The sequence below is a fragment of the Toxorhynchites rutilus genome, chromosome 3 (genome assembly GCF_029784135.1).
Source record: "Toxorhynchites rutilus septentrionalis strain SRP chromosome 3, ASM2978413v1, whole genome shotgun sequence".
Taxonomy (NCBI): domain Eukaryota; kingdom Metazoa; phylum Arthropoda; class Insecta; order Diptera; family Culicidae; genus Toxorhynchites; species Toxorhynchites rutilus.
In genome coordinates, this window is record NC_073746.1 from 140,623,821 (window position 1) to 140,641,590 (window position 17,770).

The 17,770-nt window shown below is 36.1% G+C and overlaps 1 protein-coding gene across 6 annotated transcripts in view; it reads right to left on the minus strand.

Moving 5' to 3' along the window:
- Positions 1 to 17,770, minus strand: part of LOC129773975 (phospholipase A1 member A) — a 59,382-nt gene that overhangs the window by 4,830 nt on the left and 36,782 nt on the right. For all 6 annotated transcript variants that reach the window (XM_055777654.1, XM_055777658.1, XM_055777656.1 and 3 more), the window contains exon 3: positions 9,003 to 9,707. In XM_055777654.1, coding sequence (XP_055633629.1) covers positions 9,003 to 9,707 — 705 coding nt within the window. The remainder of the gene's footprint in view (positions 1 to 9,002; positions 9,708 to 17,770) is intronic.

Sequence of the window (17,770 nt, forward strand, 5' to 3'; positions counted from 1 at the left end):
GTCATCCTTTCTAAGAAACAAAAAACAATCTTTAAAGCATGGTGAATTACTTGCAATTTGCGACTTTTCAGAAAACTATTCATTTATAATCCAAAACGCTGCTCAAGGTTATCACTGGAATAATTCGCAAGCAACAATTCACCCGTTTGAAAATTAAAAAATTAGAAAATATTAGTTTCATTACTATATCAGAGGTACTAGCCCACGATTCAATAGCAGTTCAGTTGTTCATTTCAAGATTAATAGGATTTATGAAACAGTTTACTGATTTCACAAAAATTACATTTATGTCAGATGGAGCAGCTGGTCATTATAAAAACAAAACAAATTTTGCCGGGCTGTGTAGGTTTAAATCAGAGTATAATTTAGAAGCTGAATGGCATTTTTTCGCTACATCGCATGGGAAAGAGCCTTGTGATGCTATTGTTGGAACACTTAAACGAATGGCAAAGAGAGCAAGTCTTGCTCAAGAATACAGAAATACTATTAAAACTCCACGAGAGCTCTACGAATGGGCAGAACAACAAGCAGATAAAGGAATAACTAAACTAAATTTCAGTTACATAACGACTGAAGAATATAAAAAAATGTCGGAGAAACTCGAAAAAATATTTAACAACGCAAAGACAATTTCAGGAACCCACAAATTTCATCGTTTTGTACCTATCAATGATGAACAAATAGCTGCTAAAAGATATTCGAAATCGAAGGAAACTCCACAAATTTTCACATTGTTAGGAAAAGCCAGAAAATAATTTGTATAGTTATTCTATAGCATTATATGTATAGTTTTTATATGATGTTGAATAAATTTCTATGATATTCACCGAAAGTGTGTTTTAATAAATGAGGAAATTGTTGGAAACACCATCTCAGATTGCAATGGAATTTTGTGGGTGTAAAAACATTGGCCATTAAAGCATCTTTCCATACTTGCAATCTTCTTGTTAAATCTAAGTGACTTTTTGAAAAGGGCCAAATTTTCTTCCTTAAACTGTAACAAAAAAAAAATCAAAAAACCTATTAAATTGTGCCCAAAGACCAAATATAGTGGCCAAAGAAATATGTGAAATTGCTGAAATTTTCATTAAAAATAACTTTTTTTTAAATTACGCTTGAGAAAAGTATAAAAAAATAAAATTCATTTTTCTCGAAAATTTTTTTTTAATTATAAAAAAAATCATCTGAACAGCTCATGTTATGACCAAAAATTCATCTAACCATCGAAAGAAGAGCACTTCTATAGGAAAAGAGTTTTTCTAATTTTTTATTCCTTTGAAAAGCTACTACTAAGGTTTCACTTTACATTTCCATTAGCTAGAAACATTAGTTTTTCAATAGTCATCAGGCAACAATGCCGTATATTCAAGAAATTATAAAAGATAGAAAGTTGAAGTCTTCGACAAAAGTTCATATTTTAAAATTATCTAAAACTTTGTCGAACACACTATATCGATATCTTGACTTCATACAAAATTAGGATTCGTTGTGTGTTTTTTTTAAACATGAAAAAGTTGTTGTTAGAAAAACTTTTTTCCTGTAAAAGTTCCCATCGTTGGATGTATGGACGACTTGTTGATAATTGTACGGGCTATTCAAACAATTTTTTTGAGAATTTTAAAAAAATACGTTTTTGAGAAAATAGAATTTTAGTTTTTGAAAAAAAAATTTTTTTGTGTAAATTAAAAACAATTAAAAACAATAAATATTTAAATATTTTTTAATGAAAATTTGAACAATTTCCTACAATGTCTTCTTTGATCAACATTTTGTAAGTCTTATAGGTTTTGAGATAGAAATTTTTGAAAAAAATATCAAAAAAAAACTTTGGCCCTTTTCAAAAAGTGGTCCAATTATTTTTGGAATATTTCAAGTATGCAAAGTTGCTTAAATGACCAATATCTTCACACCCAAAACGTTTCACTGCAATCTGATATGGTGCTGCCAACTCCTAAGACGAGTTGGCGTGAAATCCGTCAATAGTATAGTGCTTTTAAAAAACACGGGGTATTGCTAAATTGAAATGCTTAAAGCTTTTGGTAGACAAATATGCGAGAAAACTTTGATTGCGTTTTTCACAGTTGCTGATTTTGAAACATAAGACAACTATGCGTAGAACGGCAGCATTGGCATTGTAAATAAGTATTCTGTATCACCATGGATTCGAATTCGAATCACCTTCCTATGAATCTCATAAATGACAGGAAAGTCAGCCTTTTTCTAAATGGAGAAGCGCTCGTCATTTTCAAACTCATCACCCGGTGCTGCTCGAATTCGTTGACGAATTCCGACTATTCCGAACAAACCACTGTGAGGGGAAATTAGGGTTAAACTGACACCCTAAGTATTTCCAAGAATTCTCATGTTTCTTCGACTTCAAATCGTTACCTCTCTTCAACTGCTCATGAACCATTTTACAGTATCTGTTGATAATTTTTTTAGTAGAAATCCAATTTTGATAAATGGGGGTGCGGGTAAAAGCGGCTCCTTTAGAAAAACGAATGAAAACATGTTACAATAATTTCAAAGCGTTAAGGGGCTATCTAAATATTATGTGAACTCTTCAAGAAAGACGAGGAAGGATAGTTGCAATTTTTATGTAATTATGCTGAGATTTTGATTGACATAAAAAGGAGATGTGCCGACGAGCGTTAACCGAAGGGATACCCTGTTCAACGTTGGTGTTGGCTGTTTTATCAGTGCAGTTCTGCCGTTTTTTAATCCAAATATGAACATGAGGCATCTACAAAAAGTAAGGACGCCTTTTTGCCTGTCATTGAAACACGAACCAGGGGATGCATTTTGCATTTCTAAACGAGTGATTTTAGTTCGTTACGATCACTTTTGCCATTATGGATCTCGAAACGAGTGAAACGAATAAGGCAGTAGTAAAGTTTCGAGCAAAGTTTGGCATTACGTAACATTGTGTTTGAGCGTTTTTAAACTTGAAAAGACAACAAATGTCTCGACAAGAAATGATTGATCGTCGTATGAGAAAATGCTAGTTAAACGTTGATTTTAATACTAAACCTTACATCTAATAAAAATTCAATTTTAATTTCATTTAATTTTGACGTCTATTTGTACCAGTATGTGAGTATAGATACAATACTTTTAGTATGTTGCATAATTAATCACTTGTTACTTTAGCACTATGGAATCACAGGAAATACAATAAACATCAACACTTCCCAAGTGGAACATTTGACGTAGTTCACGGAGGAACATTCGGATCTCACCAGAAATTTACTGAGTACCCCTGATGCGAAGAGGACTATTCACAAATTATGGGACAGTTTGAAGAACGTGCCTAATGAGTGAGGGACCCGGTGCGGAAAGTTTCAGATTGGAAAAAAGTACATGTGTACGTTTTCCGTAGGCCTTAGAATGAGTATATGAGTACCATTCATACACCGGGTATCTTGAATTTGTCGAAGAAATATTGCTTTGTTTCATTAAACGATGTTGTATCCAATTCGATCCATTCTTCGCATATGCTTCATTCCTAAACACGTGACACAAGATTTTTTATATATATATAATCCGGTTCGATGGACCAGATTATGTGGGGGAGTTGGGGGTCCTTCCTTTGATATTCCGGTGGCTTCTCCCTCACATAAATGGGGATTGAAAACAGGACTTTTCCGCGATTTTACAGATTCACACACAGGAACCAGTGTTTGTTACCGAACTCCTACGAAACGGCTCGACCGATTTTGATGAAATCATGCACAAAAAACTTGGTAAGCATGAGAATAGGTTGTAAATTATATACAATACCGCCAGGATACCGATTACTAAATATTTAATACCGATTAGAGTGGTTCTATGCATAAAAAAATCTTATTTTTTTTCTTAAATTTTCCTTTAAACAATACATATAATCAAAAATTCAAACCCGATTTCGCGATTTTAGTAGTTTTGTTCAAACAATATTCAAATAATTTAACCATCGGTCGTTTTTCAAACAGAACGAATTTATTTATGAGCACAACGAATTATGGAAATACTTCGAATCACACTTGCTCGGTTTACAAAATGACAGTCACGTTATTGTCATCAATTCTGCTGGAGAGCACGAGTCTAGATTCAGTGCGCAAGCATTACCAAAATCATAGAAGGTGTCTGCACAATGACGCGAGAAATTGTGTTTCGAAGATAAAACAATAATCTGGAATTTATCGTTGACGCACATCGTTCATACGACTCTTTCCATGTTCTTATTCAATAGCACTACCATTCCCAACGTTCGTCTTCTAATCGTTTTTAGTAGTACTTAGTTGAGATTTCTATACCAAAATGACTGAATTCTGAGTGACAAGCTCTAGAATGTGTGTGACCACAATGCAAGTCAGAAGAAATATATTTGACGAAAAATGCCCGACAGTTCTTAAAGAACAAGATGAATATTGCATAAACATTAGACAACGTGATCCTGCCACAGGTACTCCATTCATTATGAACTATATCAGACAAATAACACAAAGAGGTGTCCATCGAGCATTTTATGTGTATCGTATGATTTCATTATGTGATGTCATGAGCTGTACAAACAATTCGTGGTCGACATGTACGCGAAGGTAGAGACTGCGATCCCTACCATCTAATAAACATAAGTGGCTTGAGGAATAATACATTCACTTGGGAAACGCGATCATGAGCAACGCCGTAACACCATCAGAGTCAAAATTATCCGAATGGATTGCAATTTTGCATTCTGAAATCCGTTAGACTCAAGAACAATCGAGTTGTGCAAATCCGACGCAATTCGACACAGACAACATAGAGCTCCGTGTTCCATTTCTGTGAAGCAAAAATGCAAAATTGATATTCAGGAGGAATAAACACGCTTTTAAACTCATTTTTTCAATGAAAGTTAATGCTACTTATCAAAAATGAGTTCGATGTGAAAAAGCAACACATTCTCTTCATTTGGGGGATAAATCTTGAACGAAAATTGGGTCTGACGATGATTTTATGTTATGTATCAAGTTTTGGTGGAAATGCAAGGAAATTTATAGACAAAAAAAGTTAGGGTTTGGACTATGTCTTCTATGTAAGACATACGTAAGACCTATTTTGGAATACAGCAGCATTGTATGGAATCCTTATATTGTCATACACGAAGAACGGCATAGAGTCTGTCCAAAACAATTTCTTTTGTATGCACTTCATAAATTGAACTGGACATCATTCCTTCTTCCCTCATACGAAGCACGCTGCATGCTAATCAACACACAAACACTTAAAGAACGTAGAAAACTTACAATGCTTTTCTTTGTAAACGATCTTATTTCACAATGCGTACAGTCAGCGGAATTGTTATATGGCTTAAACTTTTATGTACCAGGACGTCAATTAAGAACAAGGAGCTTATTCCAAGTAACGCATCTAGAACAAATTATGCAAGCCACGCTCCTGTAAATCGCATGATGCTTATGTATAATCGTCATTGCGACAAAATTGGCATCACAATCAATAGAGAGCAAATTAAAAAAAACATCTTCTTCTTCTTGAATGGCGCTAACGTTCCTAGAGGAACATCGCCGTCTCAACATAGTATTACTTGCGTCATTTTTACTAGTACTTAGTTGAGATTTCTGTGCCAAATAACACGCCTTGAATGCATTCTGAGCGGCAAGTTCTAGAATACGCGTAACCACAGTGCAAGTCGGAGAAATTTCTTTGACGAAAAACTACCCCGACAAGAACGGGAATCGAACCCGAACCCCCGGCATGTTAGGTGTGACGCTAACCACTCGGCCACGGGAGCACATAAATTAAAAACATGTGCCATGGAAATAGTGATCGTGAGTTTCAAACCAATCGGATTCCGGAATATGTATGACGGCTGTAATAAGAACGATACATCAGCTCCATCGTTGTCTGGCGTATCGTTGGTTTCCCAATTCATGAACGAGACCCAGCAGTTATAAATTTGACCGTGCATATTGAAAAAGAGAAGAGCATTTGAACGATATGAATATTGATTTTCTTTATTTAATTTTTCAGCTTTTACAACAAAATCTATTACTTCTTTTTCTTTACATTAAACTTTCGAGAGATCATGAGATCAAACATATCAGTTACATTAATGAAATACATTACATCATGAAACATCATATCAACTTCCATTAAAATCGTTTCATTCGTTCTTTTTATCGATCACATTCGAGTAATTTTGTAGATTGTTTAAACTTTCAAACACGCTCAACATACATTAGTTATGTTTTATTTAACACCTAAAATATTCTATAGAAATAATTTAAATGCCAGAACAAAGTTTGTCGGGTCAGCTAGTTTCTCTATATATCTCACCGTTCATAATTCCAGGACAGATGTAGGGAGCGCTTTTCCACATCTGCAAATCGCCTGCCGGACAGGGTTGCCATATGAAAAACTTTGTTTTTGATCTCAAAAAATCTTTTTATAATTTTTTTTCTGAGTAAATCTGTATTAAATTTATAAGTCCAATTTTAAAGCATAATCTTAGCTTTAGTATCATTCTTTGGCATAGCTATTATGAATTCGACGATGTTGATGGAAGCCAGACTGTAGTAAAAATCTAATGCTTCATTGAGGTGTAATGGGAGTTCACACAGGTACTAGTGCCTGCTTTTTTACATTGCGCTACGTAAGTAGCTTTGTAGAACAACAAAAATAACATAATAAGGAAATACATAAAAAATAAAAGAGCTCTCGACGCTTGAAACACAGGCAAACCCGTTTTTGTGCGGGGGATAGGGACCGCGATCGCACAAAAAAAAATCACATAAAAAACTGCACAAAAACAGGTTTTACTGTAAGATCATAAAGTTGCTTTGAAGTCATATGCGTAGGATACTAACAGGCTCTGATTATTTTTTTATATTCATAATTTTTCTGCTTACGTCCAGTTCAGTAGCTTCTGTTTCTGCAGCTTCAACACCAGCGTAGGTTCGAGCGGCTTCTTCAAATGCTGTTAAAAATCTCCCTAATCTTTTGGTCCTAGTTAAACCTCTTCAAGTTGCGTTGAACGACGGATTCCAGTAAGAGCCGTCTTGAGTATAATTTCGTGACGCGACCTGTATCTAGTTTTTCTGATTGAAAACGTAATCCTACGTCAAAGCGTATCGATTATTCTTCTAGAAATTTTCAATCCCTAAAACAATAAATATCAAAACAAAATGGATTTTCACGACATTATGAGCGTACTTTTCAAATTCACATTCACTGTGCTGTAGTAAGAAAAAAATTAACAGTGTAATTTTATTCATTGTAAAGCTACCCGCCGATGATGCAGATTTTGCATCTTTTCGCCATAGATAGAACAAGAGAAACCAGGACTTCACGCTACATATGAATACCAAGATGATTCTCATTCAGATTGATTCCAATGCTATATGAATAAGTTTGGAGAGATGGAATAAATACTATTGACATCAAGCCATTATTGGTATAGAAACGTTGTTTTAAAAAATCTGTAAATCTTAATGAAAATAAAAAAACAGTAATCTGTAACTACAGATCCTTGGTTTCAAAAAGTCTGAAAATCTGCATACATACAGATTATTCTGTAGGTATGGTAACCCTTCTGCCGGATCAGTAATTTAGTCGCAAATTTCGTCATTTTCTTCGTCAGTCTTCGGAACGTCAAACCTGTATTTTCTAGAGACATACCGGATTGATATGTTCGATAAAAACTAATGTTGGGTGAATGGCTTTGTGGAGGATATCATAATATCGCTGTAATATAACGTCTACTTCCGCAGAAAGGATGCCCTCGAAATTAAATGATGTATAAATTTGCATATGTTTTATGTGTATTATTGAGAGTGTATGGATCAACATATGCTAAATCGAGCCGAAAAAAAACGAAGCTATATCAATGTCTGGTTTGACTTCCATGATTTAACCTTCAGACGCGATATTCATTTTCTGACCTTTTTCATGGTTTAACTATAGTATTCTCAATAGAAATGTAAAGCAATTTTCACGTAAAATCGTTTGTCCGTTTATCCGACCACCTTCATTTTTTTCAACTTTGTACATATGGTGAAGGCCTCAAGTGTAGACAATTTTCAATACAATATAATCAACTCTAGCTGAAACATATTTTCTAATAGTGCATATTCGAAAAAAAGTTCCTCCTTTCAGAAAATTGTTACCTGCAATCTTTTCTTTTTTCCACTTATCTTATTTAAATGTAGTGTTCCACATTATGCATAGTCTTCTGCTGTTGGATATTTAATGGAAGATTGATAAAAATAAATATAATTCAAAACGTGAAAGAGTGTGGTTCAAAAAAAAATTTGGAAAATTCTAAATTTTCTGTCTGAGTTTAATTGATTCTAGAAACAATCCTAGTAAAGCTAAAAATAAATTTTTTAAAGTGATTTTTATCACCTTTTTAATGCACTATACCTCGAATATCTGCATTTAGGCAGATGCTTTGAAAAATTTCGTTTTTATAGTTTCTGAGGCGTCGCTCAATCTTTAAAATTGCGCTAAATCATTCTTAGAATAATATTATTTGTCTGTACAACATTCATTCATTGAGAATTGATTCAGATGCAATTTCAAACAAATGATCTACTGTGCGGCTATATCACAGATATAAACCACTTCCATTTTTTTTTTCATTTATATAATAAGCTAGATATGAATTAAGGAGCGTATCGCACATTTGAGGCGGCGCGCCGCTTTTTCGATAACTATTCACAATAGATAAAATAATGCAAAATAGTCACATGACGAACGTCGCAACATGCTTATTTTCCATGTAATGAAAATCATATCAAAATAATAATAAGGATATTTTTCTGTGTCACCCATAAATAAGAAAAAAAAAACAAATCAAGAGCTACTGACATTCAGTGAAAGAAACATCGTCCCTTTAATCTTTGGAATCATAATCACTGAAATTGGTTTTTATGTCTCACAATCTTCTTTTGCCCCTCCCACTGCGTATATAACACTCACCAAAAACGTCTCAGCAAATCTAGCTCACTACTAATACTCACGAAATATCGTACTGCTTGCGCATCCCGGCTGGCTTGTTCCACCGTTTACGTAAAAATCCGCATGTCCCCCGGGACTCCATTGTCCGAGAATTCCCGCACCAGTATGGATAATATCCACAAAATGTGCATCAGACGGATCCAAATCCCTGGAATTGTTCGTCCCAGCATAAAAAAAGATCGTCGGATCCAATCCCGTTATTCGGCCTAGCTTTCCTTCCTCCGGGGTCAAATAGTTTGCCACCAAACCCGCAATATGGGCCCCAACACTGTATCCGATCAGGTGCATACTATCCGGAGGTACGCCCCGCGGGTGGTTGAAAATATACTTAACCAGCTGGGAGACACACAAACTGCCGAATCGGGGAGCCCACTCGATCTGACTGAGACATGGTTCCGTGACGGCAGTTCCATAGTCGACGATGATTATGTTATAATTGCCCCGGATGAAGTACGCCTTCCGCATATCAGGACTCGGCGAAAGATTGCGACCACCCCCGAACCCGTGAATCACTATCTTCACCGGATGCTTCGGATTCCAGTGGGTGTTGTAGAGCGACTCCGGATCCAGCACATCTATCAGTTCCGGTTTTTGCTGTGTTCGTCGGGTATAAAGATAGAATTTAATTCTGGGATGCGGACATCGGTATGGTTTCTCCAAGCAGGACGAAGTGTTGAACACATTGGAGGTATCTTGCTGATTTTGAGCTGTGGAGAAAAGAAAGAAGGTTGGGCGTCAATTACATAGTACTTTTCAAATTTGTCAAATGTCATCCAAATAAAAGTCGAAGCAAATGAAACACAAAAGTAAGTAACGATCTCGGTGAAAATAATTTAAACTTCAGTTACTGCAACCACGCTGCGATCGCATCATGTTGTGGTCGACCATCGAATCTACGCTCGGATACTTACGATTAACCTACATTTTTCTGAGGCCTTTGCAAAAAGCTTCGAGACGACAGCCTGAATTTGACATATGTGCTGACGAAAACACGGTTTAGCACATCGTTCAAATGAATTATTAATAATTTGCCCGTAATAACAGATTACCACCGAAGCGTAAGCCTCTGTCGATTGTGTGTTCCAATCGATTCGCCATTGAGAAACAATGGAAAAGCGTTGCACCGCGGTAATGCCGAGTGCTCATCGTTGTCAAATCTGATGCGTATACTTTTGAACCTAGTAGATGCAGAATACATAATTGGTACTAACCGCATGTCGAAGGTTGCACACACAGTAGCTAATACGTGCCTAGGTAAGCAGGCCCATTTTTTGTCAAGTCATGTTTTAGTGAAGAAAAACAGTAACTGGTTCAGATGCAGTTGACTATGCGTTGATTATGTGGCTTATGTAATCATATGATGATGATATTGTCCATTGAGAAATCAATGCTATCTGTTGAACATCTGTTTTACTGTGACCCAGAAAAGACTGTTGCAGATAATAAGCTGAATCATTTGAAGTGCAATAAGAGAATATCAGAGGGATCAGGAATGTTTTTCAAGATGAGAATCTCGAGATGAGAAAAGAAGACAATTATATGTCCATCAATGTTAGAAGTAAGCAGGGCTTCAAAATGTTATACTTTGTTCCTCGACCGTGAAAAATCTAATATATTATCCATTTACAACATATTTAGAACATTAAATTTACATTCATTTCCGCTTCCTTCCCCTCCACTTCATACTGAATTCCACATAATTCTTGTGAATCCGACACTGCTCACGTAAGCAGCCCTTTCGAATGCTAAGTGATGTTGTCATAATAAAGACGAAAGTGAGAGCCGTCGAGTGGGTTGAATGGACAATGTGTGGACATTCAACTGGCCCGCGGTTGAACGCTTGAGTGATTTCAGATGGCAGAAACCGTAATCAACTGAGCGATATATTTTTACTAAATATAATTCATGGAAGTGAAGACACTTTTTAGATATGCATGCAATTAACAATCGACAGATTGATTTTTTGAAATTTTCAATGTCAAATGATCTACAGGAGGCTTGATGCTGTCAGGGAAAATTTAAAGAAGGTATCCGGTTGTTTTTAGTAAGAAAAAACTTCTGAAGTTATCCATTAACGTAATGTGATAATGTAATTCAGAATCGGTGTATGAAGAAAAAAAATTTAAGTTTTATGTTGATTTCTCCGCGGTGTGTATATATATTTTCGAAAACTTTCATCTGAATGTTGTTGCACTATTTTGATATCGTGCGTCTCAAATAAAACTGCAAACCGTAGAGACCAATTGTCAGGAAATAACTTACTATCAATTTCGACACGATGTCGTCTTTCTGCTATGAACACATAAATGGTGTCCGCGATAAATTTGCTTCACACAAAATTATTTAGCGAAATCCAGCCTTTCACCCGAGTGTCACCAAACTCCCTGGATATTGCATCAAACAAGCCCACCATCATTATTTATTTAATGTTTCGCATTAACACAACTCATGTGGTATCGTGCAAAACCTGACTCGACTGTTCAAGTTACTTTAGGTTGTTTCCAAAGGTTCTACTTCATAATGGACCATACTGCGTAATCGGCCGCGCCTGGTGTACTTTTGAAGATTGATGACTCTAAGCACGAAGTCATCATTCTCCTTATACCCCTCCAGTATGTCCTTTATGTGATGGAGCCAAATCTGACCAGGAAATCTTAAGAACGTTGCGTGACTTTAGAAATTGAAGTTCTGTCAATACATCTGTCCATTTTCAATATTCGTTGTCACAAAAAGTGTACTACGTCTTCCGCACGCTTGGTAAATAATTAATTTGTAAAAAAACAGGAAGTGGGTTATATCTATGGTATAACCGCAAGGGTGACGTAGGACTATCGATGATTTAGAGATCATTTGTTTGAAGTTGAATCTAAATCCATTCTGAATGAATGAATAAATGAATATTTGGGGGACTTCGAAAACGAGAGCGTTACGTTGGAGGCACAAGTTGGAGGCATCCAATATAGAATACGAAAAACCTTGTTCTGAAGAATAATCTTCAGAAGCTTTCCTGCTAACTGTACTTGATTGACAAATCACAAACCCAAATATATTATATGGATATTTTATGGATAGAAAACATTGAAATAAACTCTTTCGCTGAATGTAATTCCAAGGGGAACTGGCAGATTATTTTCCAGCAACGATTAGATATTTCCACATTTTCCTCGATACTGGAAGCCCACCAGTGGTTTATGCTAACTCGATAACCATCTGTTAATAGCACTTGATTGAAACATATTTGGTCACAGTGTTACATGGATAGAAAACATTCAAATAAACTCTTTCACATGAATGTACTTTTAAATTCCCAGAGGAACTAGCAGATTATTTTCCAGCAATGATTAGATCTTTCCGGAACTTTCTCGATGCTGAATGGCATCCAAACGGAAAGAATTCTGCGCGTGTATGTGTCGATCCTTCGCCGTCCATCTCTTCCAGCACGTTAGGCAACGATGTTGTCTTGTCGATGTCCTCACGAAAAATTAATGTGTCTCACCACCAGAATATCGCTTAAGTATGCTTTTTGTGTGTGATTGAATCGAGAGAAGGTGTGGTTTACGATGGCAATTTGGAAGGCAAACTAGAGGGGAATGAACTCTCTGACCTCGAAACTTTCGGCGACTGAGCAATAATTGATTGCGTACGCATACAAGATTGGATACGGAAATATCCTACTGATGGGAAAGAATAATCTTCAGAAGCTATCCTGTTAATTGCGATTGATTGAAAAATCACAAAACCAAATGTATTTGGTCACAGTGTTACATGGATAGACAACATTAAAATAAACTCTTTCGCATGAATGTATTTTTAAATTCCCAGAGGAACTGGCAGATTTTTTTCAGTATCGATTAGATATTTCCACATTTTCCTCGATACTGGAAGCCCACCAGTGGTTTATGCTAACTCGATAACCATCTGTTAATAGCACTTGATTGAAACATATTTGGTCATAGTGTTACATGGATAGAAAACATTCAAATAAACTGTTTCACATGAATGTATTTTTAAATTCCCAGAGGAACTGGCAAATTATTTTACAGAAATGATTAGATCTTTCCGGAACTTTCTCGATGCTGAATGGCATCCAAACGGAAAGAATTCCGCGCGTGTATGTGTTATAGCGATGTCTTCCCGGGGAACCGTTTGTGGCATCACTCTCCTCCTGATGGATTCCCTTCTGGCCTAGGGTGCACAAACAGGCTCTTGATGACACCGTTCATCCGCGCTTTCATGATAAACGAAGAGCTTCACCACAACAGCGACAACATGCTCCAGTCGCTGTTCAATTAGAACTGAGTGGATTTCCGAGCGGCGCTCGCTTATATACCGATTGGTGATTTCAATAGCCTGTTTTGAAAGCAATTTTAAGACTATTGAAACAAGTTTTTGGATCAAAAAGTAACAAGTCGGGAACGCGTAGACATTTTATCTTTCGAATGAAGTGTTTATCATACCATTTCGTTCAGTTGTTTAGGAGCTATCAACGCTCAAAATCTCGGTCTCCGGCGTAACGCTTTCGTTTTCGAAACTTTGTTTTTACACCCCGGTATAGAAATGAAAGACGTAGTCCTACGTCAAAAAAAATCTGTTTTCGCCATCGCAAATGTCTCACCATGCATGAGTTTTTATTTTATGTTCTTATTGATTTCCAAATTGCTTTGAAAACAGGCTAATGGAATCACAAATCTGTATATAAACTGGTGCTTAGTGATGGCATTTTCACTGAAATGATACACCCGCGCGCTAGTTTCATGTCTAAACTGAGGATACAGTCATCACTCACCAGTGTTTGGATTTCGATCAATATCGAATGATACACAATGTGTCATGTAAGTAACCTCTTACGAATATATAACCAAACATGAGTGGATCGTTCAGATACTTGTATGAATGACAGTAATCACTTGTGTTACACTAAATGATTAAACAAAGAGAGGAACGAAGACTGTGATTGCATATCCAAACTGTACACAATTTTCGAAGCCTGCATACAAGTTTTAACCGCATATATCATCCCGTTCTACTCTAGCGAAAACCACTGCACAGACAAGTGCAGATCGAAAAGTGATACAAGAAAAATTACGTCATCATTCGGTCACCATTTGCGGAGAGCAAGGAACTTCAATTGTATCTTTGGAAACTCATGTTTTCCAAAATTTAAATGCAGTAACTTACAGTGCAATGTACTGGTTTTCTAAATAATTGTCCAAATGTTTTTTTATAAAAATGTGTTTTTTCATGTTTTTGACTGAAAATAGGTCAATAATATACGAAGCATATAAGTTTATCGCTCGCGAGAGGAATAATTCCGCTCTCTCTCAGTGTTTGTGCGCCCAGTAACTGAAATTGAACAAAAAGAGAAAGCAATATTGCATTCTGATTTGATTTTCGGTTTTTTTTTTTCCCCATTTCACTTTTGATCAGTATTCATTGTCATAGGATGGTTTAAGTATTCTAGAATAGCATGTAGAACCCCTTCCCATCAACAAAAATTTTGCAACTATACAAACCAACCACCTGTCCATCACACCCCCACTATCCGTCTTACCCGCGGTTCCCCTATATGTTAGAGGCAAAGAAGAAAATAAACTTTCTGCACCGAAAGCAAACATGACTTGCGTGCTGGTGTAACATGATGTGCGAACCGAAGCAGAGTTGTCTCATTCTCTTTTGTGTCGTGATTTGTGGCACGTAACAACAAAAGAATGCCACTGGGGGAAATGATTTCTGTAAGATCATATTCGAACGAACGTAAGCGATTTATTCAGTGAAAGGATCAATTGGCAAACACTGTAACTCAACAAAGAGAAACCATATGTTTTTTCTTTCACCGGCGAATGTATACACCCATATTTTTTTCACGTGATTTTTTACGAGGTTTTTTTACGCGGATATTCCAATTAACGCGGTTTTTACGTGAAGTTTTTACGCGGTTTTTTTCTTACGAGGTACGTATCCCCGCGTAAAAAAACCTGGGTGTAAAGAGCCAGTGTGCGCTAATTGGGAGAAATCTTGGTGAGAGTGAGAGCGAGTGTGTGAAAATCTGTGTTCGGCACAGAAGCGCGCTGATTCGAGCACACTGAAGAGTGCAATCTCATTCAACATATAATCCACATGCATGTTTCACCTCGGTTCACTTTTTTCAGCGAACCACAGCGCTAAGTTAATTGCAAGCCACTTCTGTTCTGACGGATGCGCACAGATAAACGCTCGTCAGAGTTTATTCTCCAGTGAATTGCTCCGCTGCACTGTAGAGAGTTTGTGCGCTCTCTTTCCACACCGACTGATCTTCCGTCATCTTGCGCTCGCACATATGTAGAGGATGACGGAGAAGATAGATGTATTTAAGTTTCTCTTCGCTACATAGAGGACATGGACATTACTGCTGTAGGCAGGGTTGTCAATAATATTTTTCAAAAAACTGAAAGATTGATCTTGAAAAAACGGGAATAAATCTGGATCCTGAAAAATTGTTTTATTTTGAGAAGTTTATCCGAAATCATTTTTTTACCTACTCCAGTGCTTGACAAATAGAATTTACTTCGAAGCTTCGTGTAGTATCAATACAGCCATTCCATGCCAAACCGATATAGTGGTTCTCAGATTTTCGTCAAAAGTGGTAGTTTTGTTCTTTATCGCAAATAATGAGACCCGTATTTTTTCATTTTTTTGTTAGGGTGGACATTTCCATTTTAGGGTGATCCAAAAAAACCATTTTTTTGCATTTTTGCCAAAAATGACTTTTTTCAAAAATTCATAACTTTTGAACTACTTGACCGATTCAGATGATTGAAAATGATGCATTTGATTTTAGAGGTGTTCTCTCGGAAACCTACTCAGGTTTCCCATAGTTAACTTTTTTTAACCCATAGTAATGTCAAAAAACAAAATTGGTCAAGAAATATGAAAGGTACGGGAGGGATAATATTTATGCATTGTGAGCTTATTTTACATAAAATTGATAAAACTGAAGCACACATAAAAACTGAATGAAACAGGACAATATTTTAAAAAACTAGAAGATTTGAGGGTTTAACTGTTTGACTGAATCGGTGCAAGCAATCAGCGGAGTTTCGAACTGTCATATATATTTTAACAGCATCTGCATAGAACGATCCAATGATTAGACTCAAAAAGAAAGCCACTCAAGATCAGAAATATCGAACACGATGAAAATATATCAGTACGACTAATCACCATCATAATATGTTTTCCGTTAGTTCACTATACTTTGTTCCTCTAATAACCGAATTTCTACGAGAAAGTCTATTGTTAGGTGCTGAATACATTTGTATTGATGAGACTAATGTTTTCTCTATACATGGTTTGGTACGCGGCACGCTATTGGACGTGGAAATTGTCTGTCATTGTGGAGTCACGATCGACGATCTCTTCTAACGAAAATTATGTTATTTTTTGAATGCGCAATGATAAGTTCACACTTTTTTCATCACAATCATTGAACTGTTGCCGATACTCAAAAGGATGATAAAATCGCACTGAACCAATTAATGGAAATATGAACGTCAATCTAGTTGCGACATGGTGAAAATGACAATGCATTTTTTTGCAATCGTCAGCGTTTTTCGCGATAGTTTTTCAACCGAAACATTGGTTTTGAAATATTGTCGCTTACAACGTCCGATTCGATGAAATCATCTACATTCAATAGAGACCGACTAACACTATGTCCAGTGGTGCTTTGTGTCATCAATCGATATGTTAGAATTTAAAAACAACACACGGTTTGAGTAAATGTTAAACTAATCTTCTTCAGTTTTCATGTTTCGGAAATATGATGGAGTTCAACAAAAATGTGTCCTAATGCATAAGTAATCTTGTCAAACACATTTCGAAACAAAAAACTGAAATTCATTCATTCTATGGAAGAATAAAATTACCGCTATCCTGCTCAACTTAGACCTACATTTTACTATTTACATGAATCAGTTCTATAAGAATTCTGATACAATATTATGTTTTCTGTTTAATTGATGATTTAATTGATGAAATGTTTAACCATTTAAAGTTTTTAGTCAAAATTTTCTTGCGAATTACATTGTCATAACATAATTTGCCTACACTACTTTTCTTAAAACATACGAATACGAATACGAATGTATTTTTCAGTGTTTACTCCTCTCTTGTTATTTTTTTAACCGAAAAATATATGTAATCTGCTACGCAAGTATGACGCAAGTTATGCTACGTTGAGAAGGCAAAAGTTCCACTGGAACGTTTGAGCCATCCAACAAGGCATCGAAAAAAAATCGATTTTCCAAATTTTCTTTACTCTCCCCTTGGAAGATTTTCGAGGATCAAAAAATCAAAACTTCGAGCGTTTAGAGGCACCCCTAAATCATTTCCGATTGAGCTGAAACTTTGCACAGATTATTTTTTTGGGCCAATAAACAAAATGTACATGATCAGTTTTTGAAATTTGATATGACCATTTTCGCTGCCACCCTAGGGAAGCCTTATATAACACCATACGGCCTAGACATGAGTATATCAGACTTCGACAACCCTCAGAAAAAAATGTCAAAACATGAGCCATACATCAAAGTGTTACAGATTTTGTGACCCTCTGTTCGCTCAGTTGCGTGGCAATACTCTCTCTCCCATTTCACCTATTATTCTTACACTTAATTCAAATAGTATACACCTGGATACGACGAGAGTATTCGTACTCAGGACATCCTCATAAACAACACTGGTAAACATTTCGATTTGATTTTAAATATTGTTCGCCGAATTCACTCGTGCA